The sequence below is a fragment of the Neodiprion lecontei genome, chromosome 6, assembly GCF_021901455.1.
Source record: "Neodiprion lecontei isolate iyNeoLeco1 chromosome 6, iyNeoLeco1.1, whole genome shotgun sequence".
Classification (NCBI taxonomy): Eukaryota; Metazoa; Arthropoda; class Insecta; order Hymenoptera; family Diprionidae; genus Neodiprion; species Neodiprion lecontei.
The window spans coordinates 26905785-26923560 of NC_060265.1; the positions used below are offsets into that span (position 1 = coordinate 26905785).

The 17776-nt window shown below is 38.1% G+C and overlaps 2 protein-coding genes across 4 annotated transcripts; one reads left to right on the forward strand and one right to left on the reverse strand.

Annotated features, from left to right (window-relative positions):
- Nucleotides 1-4688: 4688 nt before the first annotated feature.
- Nucleotides 4689-13228, reverse strand: LOC107218895 (poly [ADP-ribose] polymerase tankyrase). Of its 2 annotated transcripts, none has more exons than XM_046742869.1 (12): nucleotides 12738-13228; nucleotides 11315-11517; nucleotides 10882-11222; nucleotides 10555-10808; nucleotides 10047-10380; nucleotides 9669-9790; nucleotides 9220-9448; nucleotides 8718-9103; nucleotides 8243-8635; nucleotides 7626-8164; nucleotides 7200-7546; nucleotides 4689-7085 (listed from the first exon to the last, which is right to left on the reverse strand). In XM_046742869.1, the coding sequence occupies exons 1-12, from the start codon at nucleotides 12928-12930 to the stop codon at nucleotides 6845-6847; spliced, it is 3582 nt and encodes a 1193-aa protein (XP_046598825.1). In that variant the 5' UTR covers nucleotides 12931-13228; the 3' UTR covers nucleotides 4689-6844. The 2 variants fall into 2 exon arrangements, with proteins under 2 accessions (XP_046598825.1, XP_046598824.1); XM_046742868.1 differs by having other exon boundaries at nucleotides 9669-9799.
- A 177-nt stretch (nucleotides 13229-13405) lies between these two features.
- Nucleotides 13406-17638, forward strand: LOC107218902. Of its 2 annotated transcripts, XM_015656941.2 has the most exons (8): nucleotides 13406-13748; nucleotides 13941-14238; nucleotides 14800-14953; nucleotides 15091-15233; nucleotides 15448-15647; nucleotides 15874-16264; nucleotides 16346-16597; nucleotides 16706-17638. In XM_015656941.2, exons 1-8 carry the CDS (start codon nucleotides 13659-13661, stop codon nucleotides 17191-17193), a joined length of 2016 nt encoding a protein of 671 aa, XP_015512427.2. In that variant the 5' UTR covers nucleotides 13406-13658; the 3' UTR covers nucleotides 17194-17638. The 2 variants fall into 2 exon arrangements, with proteins under 2 accessions (XP_015512427.2, XP_015512428.2); XM_015656942.2 differs by lacking the exons at nucleotides 13406-13748; nucleotides 13941-14238 and adding an exon at nucleotides 14520-14546.
- The last annotated feature ends 138 nt before the right edge of the window (nucleotides 17639-17776 follow it).

Sequence of the window (17776 nt, forward strand, 5' to 3'; positions counted from 1 at the left end):
TATTGACTGGATGAAAAATTCTATCGTACATCACGTAAATCAGAGGGGGCGAAAAGTCTAGACGCGATAACGATCACGCAATTGCCCGTGAAATTAAACTTCTTCCTGGTGCGGCGTGTGATGCAGGGTGTGCCTCTCCTCTGCGTATAATCGTCATTGTAATCGAGACGAATCTGATCTTTTTCTTCGTCTTCTTCTTCGTGACAATTTTGTTTGCATCCAATTGTCTTGACACCAACAAACAGAATACTGCAGAGTGCTTCCAGGCTTGCGTGGTAATCCTCGAGGCGTAACAAAGACTTCTTCCTTTCCCAGAGGACATATTGAAAAACTAGTTTTGAACTTGTTCGCGGCGTTGAAAAGCCGTAAGATTCTACGTAAGGCGACACTGATACGCTCTGATAAGTCCTTTGTAACGAATACTGCAGCGTGTAGAACCAACGACTTTGACTCGGGTGTTAGATTATTTGAAACGCTGTTAGATGTTAGATACCTGCTGGATATTCTTTTGCTTGTCTTTCTCTACGTCGACGTGGTTAGGATTAATTGATTAACCACCGACTGAACACTCAACTGATTAACTACCACATATGGCGAGTTATTTCGTTGTAATCTCGAGCGTGGAGGTAGTTAGTGGGTTGATCGATGTGTATACGTTCTATACGAATTGTGATCGAGAGGAAAAGAAAGTCCGAGAATTTAGAAATGGGTTAACGAAATTTAAATATCACACGTGAATGCCGAATTTATCTATGTACTCAGGTACTCCTGTACTATTCCGAAACCGGCAGTCTTGCTCGGATGATCAAACAGAATTTCGCGCGTCTGGTTATAATGTTTGTTGAATTACGCAAACAAATCAGTGCACCGACTCGTTGCCTCTGGCTATGAGAATTTTTCGTACCTGCAGTACACCATGAATATGTGCAAATTTATTCGGGCCATTCGATCGTGGCTAAGAGAACTCCAGAGCCAGCACGGCAAACACTTTAATAACGGCTCGTCACTCGGTGAGTGGAAATCTCGAGAGGAACTCCTACCTGTAACTCAGATTGCAAATTTACTTAGACAGGCACACACGCGTCATGTTAAGAAATCGGAGAGGCAACGTTTCTAGGGATCAAAACGACCGACGCGCGATATCGCCGGTAATGCTTCTAAAAAACTCAGGAACCTCACATGCTCGAAGATCGTTTCTTGAACGTATCGTCGATCGTTCGTTGTAATTCGTACATCGATAAATCATTATCGCAGTGAGTATGAGGGCAGGAAAAATATGTCTAATTCCATAGGAGATAAATCTTAACGACATGGACTGTGAAGGAGTGAAATATATGTTAAAATAAATTGAACCTCATTTACAGGCACGAATAACTAGTTTGAACGAGAGAACGACCGGCGTGTAACATTCATCTGTATGTTGCAGAGAGATAAGATATCGAGGAAAGAATATAATTGGATGTAAGTACAAAGGCAAGCATACAATATAATATTATGCGATACAAGAACAATTAGACTTGAATCGTGCTAACAATAAGAGAAATACATGTGCATGCACGCACATATCACTGGAGTCTCGAGGGTCCGATCTGTCTGAGATTTTTTGCCATCTCAAACAGCGGGAGCCAAACGATCCGGTCATATCCTTATAAGAATCGATGCAAGGACCGCAGCCACTCGTCGAGAGTAATTAGTACCTCCGAGGAGAGAAAAACTTGCGGGCTTGCGGGCGTAATAACTTGAGTTGAATTGCGGTCCGAGTAGGTGTAAGACACGATGTATTTACGGTGGTAGAATTACCGGGCAAAACTCATTAACCGCGAAGAGCAAAGTTCTAGGCGTAGAAGCTGCGCTTTACAACGGAGAATATAGCTGCAGGTATAAAGTCCGGATCGTCCAAGTACCGAGCACGAGTGCACCTACCTCAGGGGCTGAAAGATATATCGGCTGAAACTACCACCTTGTACGCGTATGTTCCCGTCGTAAAATTTAATTAACGATTGGCTGTAACCGTCCTCTGTGAACGGCGTATAAGATGTAAGGGATATAGTTAAGGATTCGCAATGAATCAAGTTCATCGCCAGCTTTCCCGCATCGTCGCGGATCCATAAACAGGGTGTGGGACAATAACCGCGTGTTCAGCACACGTTCCACATTGTGTGTACGTTTCCTAATAGTTTGAACTCCTAAGCGGGGCAAGAGCATCGAGTAGGTTATTCGAAAGTTCCGTTTTTCTCATAGAATTTTAAAGCTGATCAATTTAATAATGGTAATGAATAAATGACGCGCCGTCGATCGTCCGATTTTAATTGCGTAATTTTATATCGTTGATTTATTTTTTCATTGTGGACGCGATTTGATCGCGCAATTTATACAATCGTTATCGACATTACGGGACGTATAGTGTACCGAAATTCGTTTTGCACTTTTATTACCCTGCGAAAGATATCACAAGGCGTTCGTAAAAGTTGTTTGACATTTAACCGTTCCCCCTTTAGTATATCAGCTCACATACTAATTAGCACAAGATGGTTTATCACGTTGCAAATTTTGTTACCAGTACCAATTTTTTAATCGTTCTTTTGATTTCCGATGAATAAGATATTTCGTCGGAGTACAAAGTCATACTCGAGGTTGTAGTATTCTTTTCGTTTTTCTTTCGTCATTTATTTATTTATATCTTGTTCGGCAGAACAGTCGAAGATCGCAGAACGCAACATTTCGATTTTACCGTCAGAATCGTGGTTAGAATATAACAATAAATGAAAAATAGATGTATAATAACTGGGGATTATTATTTATATTTCATGTTTTTTTAATTTTATTTTTACTATGTATATTCATGATGTGTTATATATGTATAATAACATTAGAGTATGTAATATAAGTTAATGGAAATACATCGGTTGGTAAATACAATATTTAAATTACGTTCGACCGTTTCGGCAGCCGCATTCATAGTAATAATTCAATTCAATTTGATCAACTCATGACGTGTACGAGGTATACGCTAAAAACTTGTAAAAATGCAGGAATATCGGTATTGTCATTATTCACTATAACGCTAACTCTCAAAATCTCGCATGGGCTTATAATTTTCTGTAAATATTTTAGTTACATTTCGTTTCAATAATTTTTTTCCTTCCGTATTTTCGCAATTTTCTTCTCCTCCTCTTTTCTCCTCGAGCTAATTATTATTCGTTCATTTTATTTTCACAGTCGCGTAAAATGACTTAGATACTTGGCGCACGCGACACCACGCACGTTATTAACACACATAATCATCAATTATACAAGGGCATTTTCGGCTTTGATACATTCTTCCAAAGACCACGCATCTGTTTATATTGGAAAAAAAGATCTAGGTGCCTTTTGATAATGTTACTTAAGAGTGACAAATACATCCATTGATTCGATATACCGAATTTATCTGTAATTAATTTCTTAACGGTGAAAACGTTATCTTGTTATTCGTTCATTTATTTCTCCCCGTTTTATTGAACTCCACTAATCAATCATTCGCCCTCTGCCGCGTACGAAACAGAATATTGCAGAAGCTAAGTAACAAGGAGATTTTCATGTGTTGTATATTTTTAGAATTCGAAATCATTCGTAGAGATCGAAGGAACATGACGTCAAGATTTACTTGTATATCTACACCTGCAAGTATCGGATGTATATTTTAAACGCACGAGTTCTAGAATGACGCACGTAGAGCTTCTTTTCGATTCCTAAATTTTTTTTTCCACATGTCGGGGAAAAAATGTATACAAGCCAAATATTCGTCCTGATTTATAGCCTATATTTAATTATTAAAAATAATCGTGCTGCACCTATATTATTACATACTATAAGTTTTTTTTTTTTAATCCATTTACTCACTCATTTATTCCACCCACGTAAAATTATTTATTAGATATTTAATCAAGCTAAATACCCATAAATAAAAACCACCGTCACCTTTGTATATTTAGCTAATATAGTGGAATTGGAATTGACGCTCAAAAAATACTCCCTATCCTGGTCTGTGCATACATTTTTTTTCAATTTTTTTTTTTTTTTTTTTTCCAATTACAACCGACCAGCCTAGGAATATTTTCTTTCATGTTTCGTAGCAAGTAAATATATGATCGTTCCTATTGAGCAAACCGGATTGCACAGTTAAACTTGTCAGATTTGCCAGGAAACTTTGTTCTGTCAGTCGAAAGGTGGCAAAAAAATTATCATATAACAGCCGAAGTAAAATGCGATTAATTTTAAATAACGTTTATAAGAGAGTTTTGCAAAGAGAAATTAACACTGATTAATTTCTCTTCAAATGGTACGACAGCAAATTTTATGATGCCACAACGAATTCGGTCCTAGGTATCAATAGAGGAAGGAAGAAAAATATATCCATTCAAGAAGAATTGAAAATTTATACCGAACGTAAGCATAACGATTATCGCGTAATAAATTGAGTCCGAGTAACGTAATATTTCAGACTGCCAAGAAATGAGGCGCTTTGATGACCTTTGTGGTCGCGTCTTATCTTGAATGCAAATTGGGAAGAGAGCTAATCGTGAAAAATTCGGTTGACCCCACACCTCATAATAAAATTAAATTAATATATAATTCCAAAGAGGATGATTAAAACTAAAAGTAATTTTTTTTTCACCGGAATATCCGGCACACGCGTTGAAATCGAGTATTTGTCTGATCGAACGGACTATTATTTTCTGTTTTTTTTTTTTTTTTTCCCTGTACAAAATAATTAAAATTCCAATATTTTTAGAGGCAATGCGAGTAGTTAGACAAGCTCTCTTCTTTTATTTTTATTTTCATTTAGACGGCTTGAGAAACGAATAGAAGTCGTCGCAAATATTATTATCATTCAATTCCGAATACATAAAATGCAAGGCAAATATTTGTTTCACAGACGAGATAATTTTTGAAAAATACTACGAGACATGCTCCGCGTCGGACTTCGGAAGTTGTTTTTCCCTTCCAAAGTCAATTGACTTATTGGTAAAGTTCTGGAACAAATCAAGAATCGCAGTTTCTGCAGTGGAAATTTACTTGGTTGATGAAAATAAAACTTAATTCTTACAGTGAAGGTCCATCGTTCCGACGCGATGCAGTAGCGAAATACAATTACCTACTTTGTCGAAAGGTCAATGTTCAATTCGGAATGAACGCTAATTTATAGTAATAACAACTGTGTAATAATTAATCATTCATTATCTCGTTGCGTTAAAAATTAATACCCAGCATGGGTAGATATTAATTTTTTCTTTCAGTCTATCGAATCTTCAAATTTTTCACCCACCTTTTCTTATGTCGCACGGTATCATATTCGATGTTTATATTTTACCCGAAATAAAAATAATATTCACAGCCCTGAGTTAATTGTCTCAAAAACTTAATTCAGTAATGATGAAGATTCGTATCTGTCTTGAAAAAAAAAAATATAAATGAATGACACGAATTCTGTGAAAATGGACAAATCGTGTTCATCATGTCTGGCAGTTTGAATGAATTGAATTTTAAGTACCGATGACTATAGCTTGATACAAAGATTATATCTCCTGGCAAACCTCACTTTTCATAATTCAGGTTATTTATAAAGATGTACGGTACTATGTGAAAGTAACGATGGAATATAATAACGACGAAATTACGTGCTTGTAAGAGTTATCTAAACTCCAGGCTATCCCGGTCATTTAAATTCAACAAATGTAATTACGTTACTCATGTTTTGAATATTCGTTTTTTTTATTTTTTTTTCAAATTCCTTCATATTTTCGTTAGAAAAAAAAAAAAGATTTCATTGTTACCATGATACCGCTTTACCACGAATAAACTTAGATTTATCTTGGGTGAATTAATCGTCATATGTAAGCGTCTCAAAACGTACAATCACTATACTTCATTTATTTCAATTATTTTAATGTCTTTGTGACAGTATAACTCAAGGTATATAGACTATACGAATCAATTGATTTATACCGGATCTAACTAAAATTCAAAGATCTATTGAGATCAGTTTAATTTGTGGCTACATTTTTCATTACTCCAAGAATAGCGTCTATCCCTGAAAAATGTATAAAATTCATTTACTTCTCTTCACATTTACACACGCATTCGGTAAGGTGTGTGTCCCGGAATAGATCATGCCTACATTTTATTTCATGCACATATATGTATGAACGAATAATATACCTATTTACGCAGCCATGGATGACGACCTATAAAATGATTGATAATCCAAATAAATTTCTACAAAAATAAAGTAAAAATTGATTCAATAACTTTAAATGCATACATTCTGTCGTAAAAAATTGTTCTAAAATAATGTAATAATAAAAATTAGTCAAGTCTCCTTTGAAGTGAGAATATTCAATCCACCGATCGATCAAGACCAATCAATACTAAACAATAATAATAATACAAATAAATACTACGTTAACAGAAAGAGCAAAAACCACAGGTTTGTATAGAAAAACGAATGAAAAAACGAAACGTTCGTAATACTGTTGCATGTCTATTTTTTTTCTCACTTCCCTTTCTCTTCTTGTGAAAATTACTGATGTAACGTGTACTGAGAACCAATAAATTCTAAACCCATTACAAACAAGAATGTAAAATGATTAAGCTTCGCTGTTAATTCATTGACACCAGATTCTTTCCCATCAATTAATCAATCAATCCTTATAATATAGGGTATAATATAAACTATAATGAAAAAAATGTAATGTCGATAAAATAAAAGTTCGGACACAACCTAAGACAACACACCGCATGTTCTAGGCCTCTGACAGCAACAGAGGCGACAAAGTCTGGCTGCAGGGCTCACCTCTTCTGATCACCGTTCCTCACTACCTTCCCCGCCACCCGCCTCCTGTTGAGGCCTGACAATCTGATAAGTTATCAGGTACTCGGGATAAGCCTGTTCACCTCTATATACTACATATTCCGGGAAGACAAGACCACCTTGCGAGGGTCTTCCTACCACGCTGTGATGCCCAGGGGGAGCGTGGGCCATTTTCATGGCTGAAAATTGTAGGAACGATTTACCCAACGTAACTCGGCATAGAAGAAGATGTCTGTAATGGAGAAAAAATTGCAAGCACGTGAGAATTTGTTGGTACAAATGGTATTTAGACGGGAAAAATAGAATTCACGTTGGCGAGTCAACAGAGAATCCAAAAGCTACCCACCTGTGGCATATGTAGCAACTCCTATCCTTATGTGCAGGGCATCCAGTACCGCCACAAATCCCATAAACATATTGATTACTTTTACTACTGTGTTCGGCAAAGTAAATCCCTGCGCCAAACATCCCGCCGATGTAAGCGTGCCGTTCGTCAAATCCTTTTTGAACGATTGCGTTGATGAAAGGACTCCCATGAAACAACATTCTTTCATTTGCTTGTGGCGCAGCAGGACTAGGCGTAGCTCTGGGAGTAGCACTGGGGGAAGCGGGCGCTGCCCCAACTTCCTCAGCAACTTCTTGTCTACGGTGAGCGTAACGCTCCCAGAGTTTACGATTTTGGACTTTTTGTATCTGAAAGCAGGGAAGTGTATTAGAGGAAGAATATTCTATTGAGAAAATTTCTTCAGATCCGAGATTGCAATTGACTCACTCTGACGATGTTGTATCGAGAAAATACACCTCCCGAATGACCGTTGTCCCTGTGTTCGCGTATGGTACTCTGCATTTCCTCTTCAACAGCCAAAAACTCTTTGTCCTCAGTTAATAAGTCCACCAGTAAGGTTCCAGGGTTTATGGATGGCTGCCAAATGGAGCCGCCGGCACTAGAAGTCAGCAGTTTATCCATTCCCTTGATTAGTTTGTGCCTGTAGCCATAAGCCGAGACGCCTACTTGCTTCAAGTCTTCGTGTCCCATTTCTGCCAATATATCCAGTGTGATTTGTTCTCTTTCAAACAATTCGAGCAGATGTTCGAGACTCAGACTTTGCAGGAATCCAGAAACGGACGTGATCCCGTTGCTGTTACGATCCTCGCAAATTTCTTTCACTTCTCTCTCTGAGCACGACTCAATCGACGGCATCGGACTTAGGCAAGAAGTCGGTCGCGCCAAGGGTACGCAGAGTGTCATTGCCGCACCGGATGGCATTATCACAGTTTCCTGAGTGAGCGACGGTGGAGGAGTGACTGGAACTGAGAATAACATTCATGAAATACGGAAACGTTAAAGGCGGAAAAAAATTTCCATGAGACGCTCCGAATAATTCTTACCAGCAATTATACTAGGAGGTCGACTAGGGGGTACCAAGGGTACGACCTGTTGCGACGCCATTGCATCTTGCAATAAGCACTTGACATCGTCGGCACTCGCTAAATCGACAGGACTCTGTCCTTCTTGATTCTTTAAGAAAGGATCGGCGCCGTGTGCTAATAGTAGAGCGCAAAGTTGCGTTCTACCTTTCTGTGCAGCCTCGTGTAACGGAGTGAAGCCCCATTTGTCTGTGGCGTTCACTACTGTGTTATATTTTATCAGTAGTGCAGCTATGTCCAAGTGACCGTAACTCGAGGCATTATGCAGCGGTATGAGACCACCCTTATCCTGTGCATTGACATCTGCTCCGCGTTCCAAGAGGAATTCAGCCACTTCCAAGTTATTGTAACCAGCTGGAAGAGAAATGTAATAGTTGGTTACAAATTATGCTTCATCTACGATAGAAGTTACGATTCGAGTCGCAATTATTATTACCGGCTAGGTGTAAAGGCGTGCTATTTCTGCCCTGAGCGTCTCTGCAATTGATATTATCTTGAGTAACAAGCCTTTGTACCCTGGCCAAGTTCCCTTTCTTGGCAGCTTCTAAAAGCGCGCTGTTTCCTCGTAATAAATCAGCAACATCTTGATCGCCTTCTCTCACTAAATCCAGGGGCGTAGCTCCATCTCTGTTCTTTTTTGTTGCATCTGCACCATGTCTGAGCAGCAGACGTACTATCTCGCATTTACCTTTAGCTGCTGCTTCGTGTAGGGGGGTAAATTTCCAGAGATCCGCCACGTTTACAGAAGCCCCATGTTTCACGAGTAATTCCGTCACTTCGTAATGTCCATAAGAACAGGCATTGTGCAGAGGAACCAAACCACTGGAGATATTACGTAAAAAATGGCTTAGTTCAATAAATTCCGGAACAGAATTCAAGACCATCATCCAAATCCTGAAGAATTGTATGGAACATATCTTGTACTATTTAATACTTACCCTTTATCCTTAGCGTGAACATCAGCAGCGTGTGCTAAGAGATATTCCACAACAGGGACCCTGTTGTACCCTGCAGCGAAATGCAGAGGTGTAGAATGTCTCCCATCTAAATCTCGGCAGTTGACTGCATGTGGGCTAGCTTGAAGAATTCTTTCCACTGCGGTCAAATCCCCAGCCTTGCTTGCTTCAAGAAGCTGTGCTTCAATGTCCTCCGTTCCACCGGGCGGATCTACCAGATAAATTTCATCTCAAGTAAAATTGATTGAATAAATTGAGAAAGGATTAACGTTGCATTATTTTTTAATTAGCAGATACTATTTCAATACTCAATTTCCTTCGAATTTATTATCCGTAATACGTTTTTTCCGATTCGAGTTAGAAGCAATTTTTTTTTTGCAGTTGCCTAATTTCCTCTTGCGCAATATCCTTAGATGTTTAATCACACTAACCTTGTAATATTTTTATGACATTCTCCGTAGCAACTTGACTTGCCGTATATCCTTGCAACGAGACTATCGAAGGATCAACGTTATAGGAAAGAAGTATCCTACATGCCTGAACGTTGTCCTCTCTGGCGCACCTAAATACATTTATTAATATTCTTATTTTATATTGCATTAATTACTAGGCCTTTGCAGTGCACCAAATATCGATTCAACAGGATAAACATAAAATTACAATTTTTCATAGATATGCATGCAAAAGATTATCATACATATATTATTCAACATTATTTCCGTAAGCATTTTTCGAAATTTGATCATCTTCGAAGGCCTACTAAGTAACTCAAAATGACAGGAGTAATTTGAATAACAGTACAAAATTACCTGTGCAAAGCCGTCTGTCCTAGTCCATCTAAGGCGTTAACTTTGGCATTGTGTCGTAGTAAGACATCCATTGCGTCGTAGTGGGAATGATCGGTAGCTATATGAAGAGGTGTAAGAAAGTCTTTATTTTTTTCATTCAGAGCTGCGTTTTTTCTTATCAAAGTTTCTATAACTTGTTTCCGTTTCGGATAGGGTGATGCCACTGCGCTATGCAGAGGAGTATCGCCAGTGTAGGGATGCTTAAAATTAACAACATCCTGAGACAGATACTTTTTCAATTTCGTTGCATCTGCCTGTCTGCAGGCATCTAGAAGACAGTGTCCTTTGAACTCATCTGAAATATAAGAGGAGATTGAGCGACTTTTGTTCTGTTCTAGAGTTCTATTAATGGTTTGCTGAAAATAATAAGCCTGTTTTCAGTACTCGACTGGAGAGAGTAAGAAATTATGTTTTATGGATCTACCATTTTCACCCATACAAACGAGAGTTTTATAAGATTTATACTCACATGCCAGTCTTTCTTGTAATTCCAGCGTAGGTGCCACGTCAATGGCACTTTTACTGTGGCAATTGAGCTGAGTCGGATCTGCGCCTTCGCTCAGCAGCAGCGAGCACACTTCAGCTCTAGATTTACTGGCAGCTTCGTGAAGCGGGGTGAAGGCCCAGAGATCACTTGCGTTAACAGCAGCTCCGTGTTTCAGAAGGGCTTCCGTCACTTCAAAGTGACCATAGGAACAAGCGTTATGCAGTGGCACCAACCCCCTGTAGAGAATGTCCATCAGTTATTGTTACGTCCATAATTAACAGTCTAAAATTTCCCAAACCGAATTGTTACCCAAATCCTGCATACCCTTTGTCCTTGGCATGGACATCTGCTCCGTTTTGTAACAATATTTGTACAACCCGCGATCTGTTGTAACCGGCAGCTAAGTGCAGCGGAGTGGATCGTCTTCCGTCACTAGCGTGGCAATTAACATTCAACGGATTCAATAATTGCAATAATCTCTCCTCATTGCCTGATCTAGCTGCCTCTAGCAGTTCATCTTTCCTATATTCTCCCGTAAGAACAGGCTTTGTTGCTGGGTCAGCTAATTCGAGTGCTATTTTTCCTTCGGTGTTTCGAATATTGGCGTCAGCTCCATGTTGGAGGAGAGCAATACAGACATCTATTTTACCCTGTAATATGACAGACCGAGTGTTTCATAATAAGAACATTAAATGATGATAAAAAAAACTTGCCGACTGACATTTCTCATGTACAATTCTACCTTGATAGCAGCCTCGTGCAATGGCGTGTAATTCCAGTTATCTCTGGTATTAGGATTAGCTCCTGCTTCCAAAAGCAATCGCACAACGTCAAAATGACCAAATGAACACGCGTTGTGGAGAGGATGGAGGCCTCCGTCGTCGCGGGCTTGTATAGAGGCTCCAGCCGAAAGTAAAAATTCCACCACGTCTCTCCTACCATATCCTATTGGCAGGAACGTTACAGTTAATTGTAATTTGAAAATTAGCATGTTAAGATGATAAACTAATACACCATTTTTATTGAATGATTCTTAAAGAACGAGCAAACAGATTATAAGTTATGCGCACATATCTGGTAAATAGGCAGACATTAATTTTTTTCTCCTTTTTTTCTCCTCACTTTCTTGAGACACAGTTTATTTTTGGAAAGCTCGCTTCTTCCCCTTTCCTCAACTTTATTTTTACAGTTTGTACAGTTTGTATGAGATAATTTTTATCCAGGCTTTCTAGTTTACTCAGGTTTCCAGTCTGAATGCAAAACCTCAGGTGAAATAACGACAAAGAAGATGTCATTATTTACCTATTGAAAGAAGGTGGCCAACCAAGTATAAGTACAGTTAGAACTCGGTTCTGCCTTGTAAGCAGGAGCACGACCTTTCTATCCACGCAAAGCAGGTTGCAAACTAATATTTTCCAGGTTGTTACATATTAAGAACATTAAATATGCGCAGCAGAATAACAACAAGTAATAATTTGGTGCTCTAAAAATTTCTACATTATACTTTCACTTTCTCTTGGATACGATAATAATAAAATGTTATTTCACAGCTCATTTTAACGAGACCTATGATCTAATATAAGTATTGCTATATAGTCTAGTTTTAACAACTACACAATTTGACAATACTTTAAAAATTTTTCACGTTTAAGCATTTTTTTTTATATAATAAAACTAAACACGGACTATGATTGCAAGGTATAAAAATGAAGGGATCATTATAAATGGAGAAATGGCCGAGTAACAGGGTCATTCAATTCGTGCTATTTAACTGTTTTGGAGTACATGGAGGATTTTGTTTCGAAATTAAAATGAGCAGGTAATGGCTAAAGATACGTTTCTCAATGTTAATTTGCTGTTTGCATTCAGCTCACTCAAAACCAGGAAAACCTGTATAATGACAGGAGATGGCAAAACACGGGTAAGATATACGCACATAGATACACATACACACGTAATTTTTGTTTTTCGTTGCGCAAACCCTAACCAAAAAAATTGATGATAACTTTAAAAAGGGGAAATAACACATGCAGCACAGTTTACAGAATAATTGGTTCGAGATAACGAACTATCCTTACTCCGTAGGAGTAAAAGGGTGTCCCGATATTGAATTGTTCAGCTGTAAGGTAACGCGAGAGGATAAATGTAAATATAAATTCGCTCACCAGCTGCGAAGTGCAGGGGGGTAGATTTTCGTCCGGCGGTATCACGCGCGTTAACCGTTTGCGGGGTTACGATTTGTTTCACCCTTACCAAGTCCCCGGTTTTACACGCTTCGAAAAGTTCGCGAAATGGATCAGCACCCCCATTTCCTGGCAAGGGCTCAGAGTTCGTCAACACTGCCCGTCGTCCAGTCATTTTACACCACCATTTTCATGCTACTGTCGTCTGAGGCACACACCTCCGTATACCAATGTATACGTGTATACGTATGTCATCGCAGTCGAGGACCAATGCGCCAGCTGTACCATAGCAACAAGAGTTTGGCAGGGTCGCAACGCGAGTTTCTTGAGCCCCTGGTGTAATTTCGACCGCTCAATTTTTCCTTGAACCAAATTTATTTACCCTTATTTTCTTCTTTCTTGTTTGCATCGCATATCAGCGAGTCTTTTAAGTCACACTGATATTCGAAATTTCTTACGATGAATAAGAATACACGCGGTTTGATGTCAAATCCCTCTCTCCCTCCCTGCCCCCCCCCCCCACCCGCGCCCCTCGCCGACACCTCACGACGCCCCGCAGAATTGAAAGTTATTCGTCACCGACTTGCCGTCAACGGTTGCTAGCAATGCGGACCAATCGCCGTTTTCGATTTGCCGAGCGTAGCGTTTTGAAAAAGAGAAAGATGGTCAGTCCCCATCAGTCCCGGCGCTTGATCGCATATGACGCATCTTAAGCGGCTCACGTCCGATACTAATTATACAGATAATATCACTAGATTTAATCGATTTAATCAATAATTCTGCACCTAATTAACATAATGAAATGAACACTAGAATGAATTCGTTGCTAAGTTGTGATTTATAGCGTTTCTGACGTAAAGTGTAAATACAATAATTACTGATATTAGGCAACAGGGAGTACCGATGGCAGTCAGCGTATCTTTCCACAAAAATGTCTCTCTTCTTACGCAACTTGTGTCCCCGAACGAAGCTTTTAGACGGCATTTTCGAGAGGTATGGAAATTGATTTGTTGCCAAGTGATGTAGCCTTCAGTTTTTGTGAATATAACCTCTCTAGTTTGTTGTCCGTCTACCGTCTCGATACTATCAAAAAAATTCAGCTGATACATTGTTCTTACTGTGAACTGCTGATTTAGTGAAAATTTACTAACCTGTTACTTCTATCTAGTTAATTTTATTTTCCAGGGAATGTTTGACAAGCCGAACACTACAGGCTTCATTCACGTATCTCACTATCTCCTTACGATATATGATTCGGAACGGTTTAGAAAATTGGTGGAGTGGCCAATAGTTTGTAAGAAGAGTGAGAGCAAGTACAGAAGCGATGTTAAAGATTTTATAGGCATCGTTGCAACCGAGCATCCCGAGGCTGGCCTTCCCTCAATATTGGGCACGTATTTGTTGCACGCTGGAGGTACAAAGTTTATCAACGTCATGTGGAAGCTCTCACAGGTTGTCCTTTATGTATATATCAAACGTGAATGTAAGTTATATTTTGATTTCAATTCTTTTAATTTACTTACTTGGCCTTGTTATGTTAAATTTGATTCCTATCCCATTTACTCCGTTGAATTCAGTTGCCGGTACTGTTGATGTATGTACTATACATTTATATTGTACACACATATATCTACACTGTATTGTATACTGACATTGAGGAAACCGAATCTGACCTACACGTATGTATTCTAATACCGAGTGAGTGTGTGAGAAGCAAGAGTGTTGTTTTTCTGTACACAGAGTTGAATAGAGTCGAAAAGAAGATCACAGGCAAAGCGCCACGAATGTCTGGTGTTGTCCCGAATATTCAAATATTAACTCTTAACGTATTTCTATATAATAAATATACCAATAGAATTATTGGAGCCTCATTTTTCCCAACCATTCTAACAGTTACAATATTTACTCACGTTATATTGAGAAGCTTGGCATGTAAAAAGCTATGCTCACAATTTGCACCCTTTAAAGGGAACCAACGGCTAGATGATAAATCCCAGGTAAATGTTGGTAAAAAAATTTTAATGTGTAACTCTTTTATTTGCAGCGGATAGCAATGTACTCATGGCACCACAATCCGGGATTACAGACGAAGTAACTAAGAAGCTGTTAATCAATACCACTTCAGATATACATAAAAACATTGAGGAGATGAACAGCCGATTTTCTAAGACTGAGCGAAGGGCTAGAAGCTTTGTCGAGTAAATCTGTTTGCATTCAATCCCAGTTTCAATAATTAGATTCAAACAAGTTGTTTTTAGTGAATGACGGTACAAGTTTATCATAGTCTGCATAATTGTTAGTATTGGATCTTGACATGTAATCAACAAATTTTCAGGGATCAGGTCAATGATATAAACGACTTTCAGAATGAGACATTCGAAAAAAGACAAGCAATATCTGAACTTGCTGCAAATGCAATAGTAGCCCCAGCTGTGAAAAAAAGGTTGACAGATATTCAGGATATTGAAATTATGAAAAGTAAGACCCTTCCTAAATTTGTGAAACTCAACTGTTGTCATTTATTTCCTTTTTTTTTATGTGGTTTCTGCATTTTTGCTCTTTATAACTAAACGAAGGTGGCATACTTGTGGCATACTTACAAGGAAATGTACTTTATACTCTCCGGCATGTACCTCTTGCTACGTCAATTTTTTATACATTCATTATTCTAACGAATGTCACTTATTTTTAGTGTGGAAAGAAACTCAAGCGAAACAAATCAGCGACTTACAAGAAATGACAGGGATTTTAAAAACTGTTGAGGATCTGAGTACAGAAGTCGCTGAACTAACAACAAGCATACTTAATGATAACAGCATTCTTGATGTATCGAGGCTTCCAAAAATAGATGCAAACAATGATTTGCATTCAATGCTTCCACCAGAATCACAGGTCAGAATTATCAAGTATTAATGAGTGCACTGAAGGATTTAATTAAAAGTTGAAACGTAATAGTGCTCTAAGTACATGCCTAGATTTTCAGTAACGCACGTCATTGTGTATTATTTTTGTACAATCAAAAGCAACTAAAACTTACTTCGGACCTGATGGAAGTACAAAAGTCAGTCAGAATCGAATGAGCACATATGATTTTTACGTTAAATTCTTCCATTCACAGGTTCTCTTCTCTCGTATGTATACAGAGGAGAAATTAGTGTTGCAAAACTTGTTCAGAATAGTGCTAGTGATGTTGAGCCAGTTGAGGTTGCAGCTGCAAATTCACAAGCTGCAAGACCTATCCCAATGTCAATTACAAGTAGAAGCAAGCACCGAAGATGCAAAATCTATGTGCAGCTTGTTTCTAGTCTTACTTGATCGAATCACAAATCTCCTAGCAGAAGTTCAGAACACTTTGAGAACCAGGAATATGAAATATGTACCAGACAGTCATAGATTCGGAGCACTGGACAGTGTTCTTTTTATGCCTTCTCCTACAATCTGTATCGATACAAATGCAGATTCGGAAAAAGTGGATGTTCTAAATAGATTGGCGTTAACACCTGTAGAAGGTAATTAATGAGGTCATCATTATTTGAAACCAACAAATTGTCTGCAACTATACCTACAATTGTATTGTCTATACTTTTCAGGAGCTCATAAAGCTTTGTTTTCTCGTCATCAACGTAAAGAAGCTGTCACACCCCAGTCTTCTAAGTCAACAGCTAATTTTTTAGTATCGAGAATTAATCTTGACAATACTTTATCGTCAATAGTAAGCGAACGATCGACCCCGCAAAACCGAAGATTCAAGTCGGTGACTCGAATCAATTCAATGATGACAAAAAAATCTGACAAATATTCTAGATTATTTTCTGGACATCACAAAATGAATGTCGGTAGAGGTTGGTATAAAATTGTTGCAATTGATGATAATAGGTTGAAACGCTTGAGTCTTTAACCTTAAAGAGAAGTGACTTTTACCCAATTATAACCACTTTTATTAATTCCAGCCAACTCCAGCATACTGTCTATTCCGTCTAGTCCGAAAGCTAATTCAACTGCTCTAATGAATACCATTAGTGCAACTAACAGTTTGTCAGAAATCAGTCTGGACTTTACAGCCAAGAGTATATTTAATTTAAGCAAAGATATTATCAGCGCAGTCTCAGTTATGACAAATCCAAATAATCTTTCGCCATTTAAGCAAAATAAACCTCAAGTAGTAGAGTTAGTACAAGAAGAAAAACTAGGAGGCATTGCGGAAAAAAAAGTAGAAAACAATATGGGTTCGCCAGTGTCGTCAAACAGAGTTATAAAACCAATGTTGAAGGACAATGAGGTAGAGGTAACTAGCAATTGTACATCGACCTCCGAAAGTTCCAAGCAACGTAAGAGAAGATCGATAAGTGATTTGGTGGAACGATACAAACAAGTTTTGGAAAACTCTAGGGTTACATCTCATCTAGAAACAAGTGAACAGAGTAATGAAAGTAAATGAAAAATAATGAACAAGTGAATGATTATTTTGAACAATATCGTAATTTATAAATTTCGGATAAGATGAACGAGATAGATAGCACTCTGAGAAATATTATTTAGTGTAAAACCGAAATATTGTTAATAAACAGTGCAATTATGCGAAATAGTTATTAATTTAAAAAAAAAAAAAAAAAATACAGTGAAGAAAATGTCTGCTTTTCGATAATTTTATTATTCGCGAAAATATTTTTTATACATTTACACCTTGCCATTATTTATAACGAAAATAAAGTACCATGTTACTGTAAATAAAATAAACTTTACCAATAAAATGCAAAAAGGCAAATATCTTTACTAACGAAACATTAATTACCACTGAAGGTTGTTACTGATCAGATATTGTAATAACGTTAACCGCATATCCTGTATTGCGTCGTAAAATATACTGGTTTTGTAATCAATTACACACATTAGATGTTGTATGTGCTTTGTAATAGCCAATAGTTAAGACTGATCCGCAGACAAATGTATTTACTACATGCACACTGAACACGTGCGTCGAGAACGTCCAGTTTTAACAATCAATTTATAAGCTTTCGCCA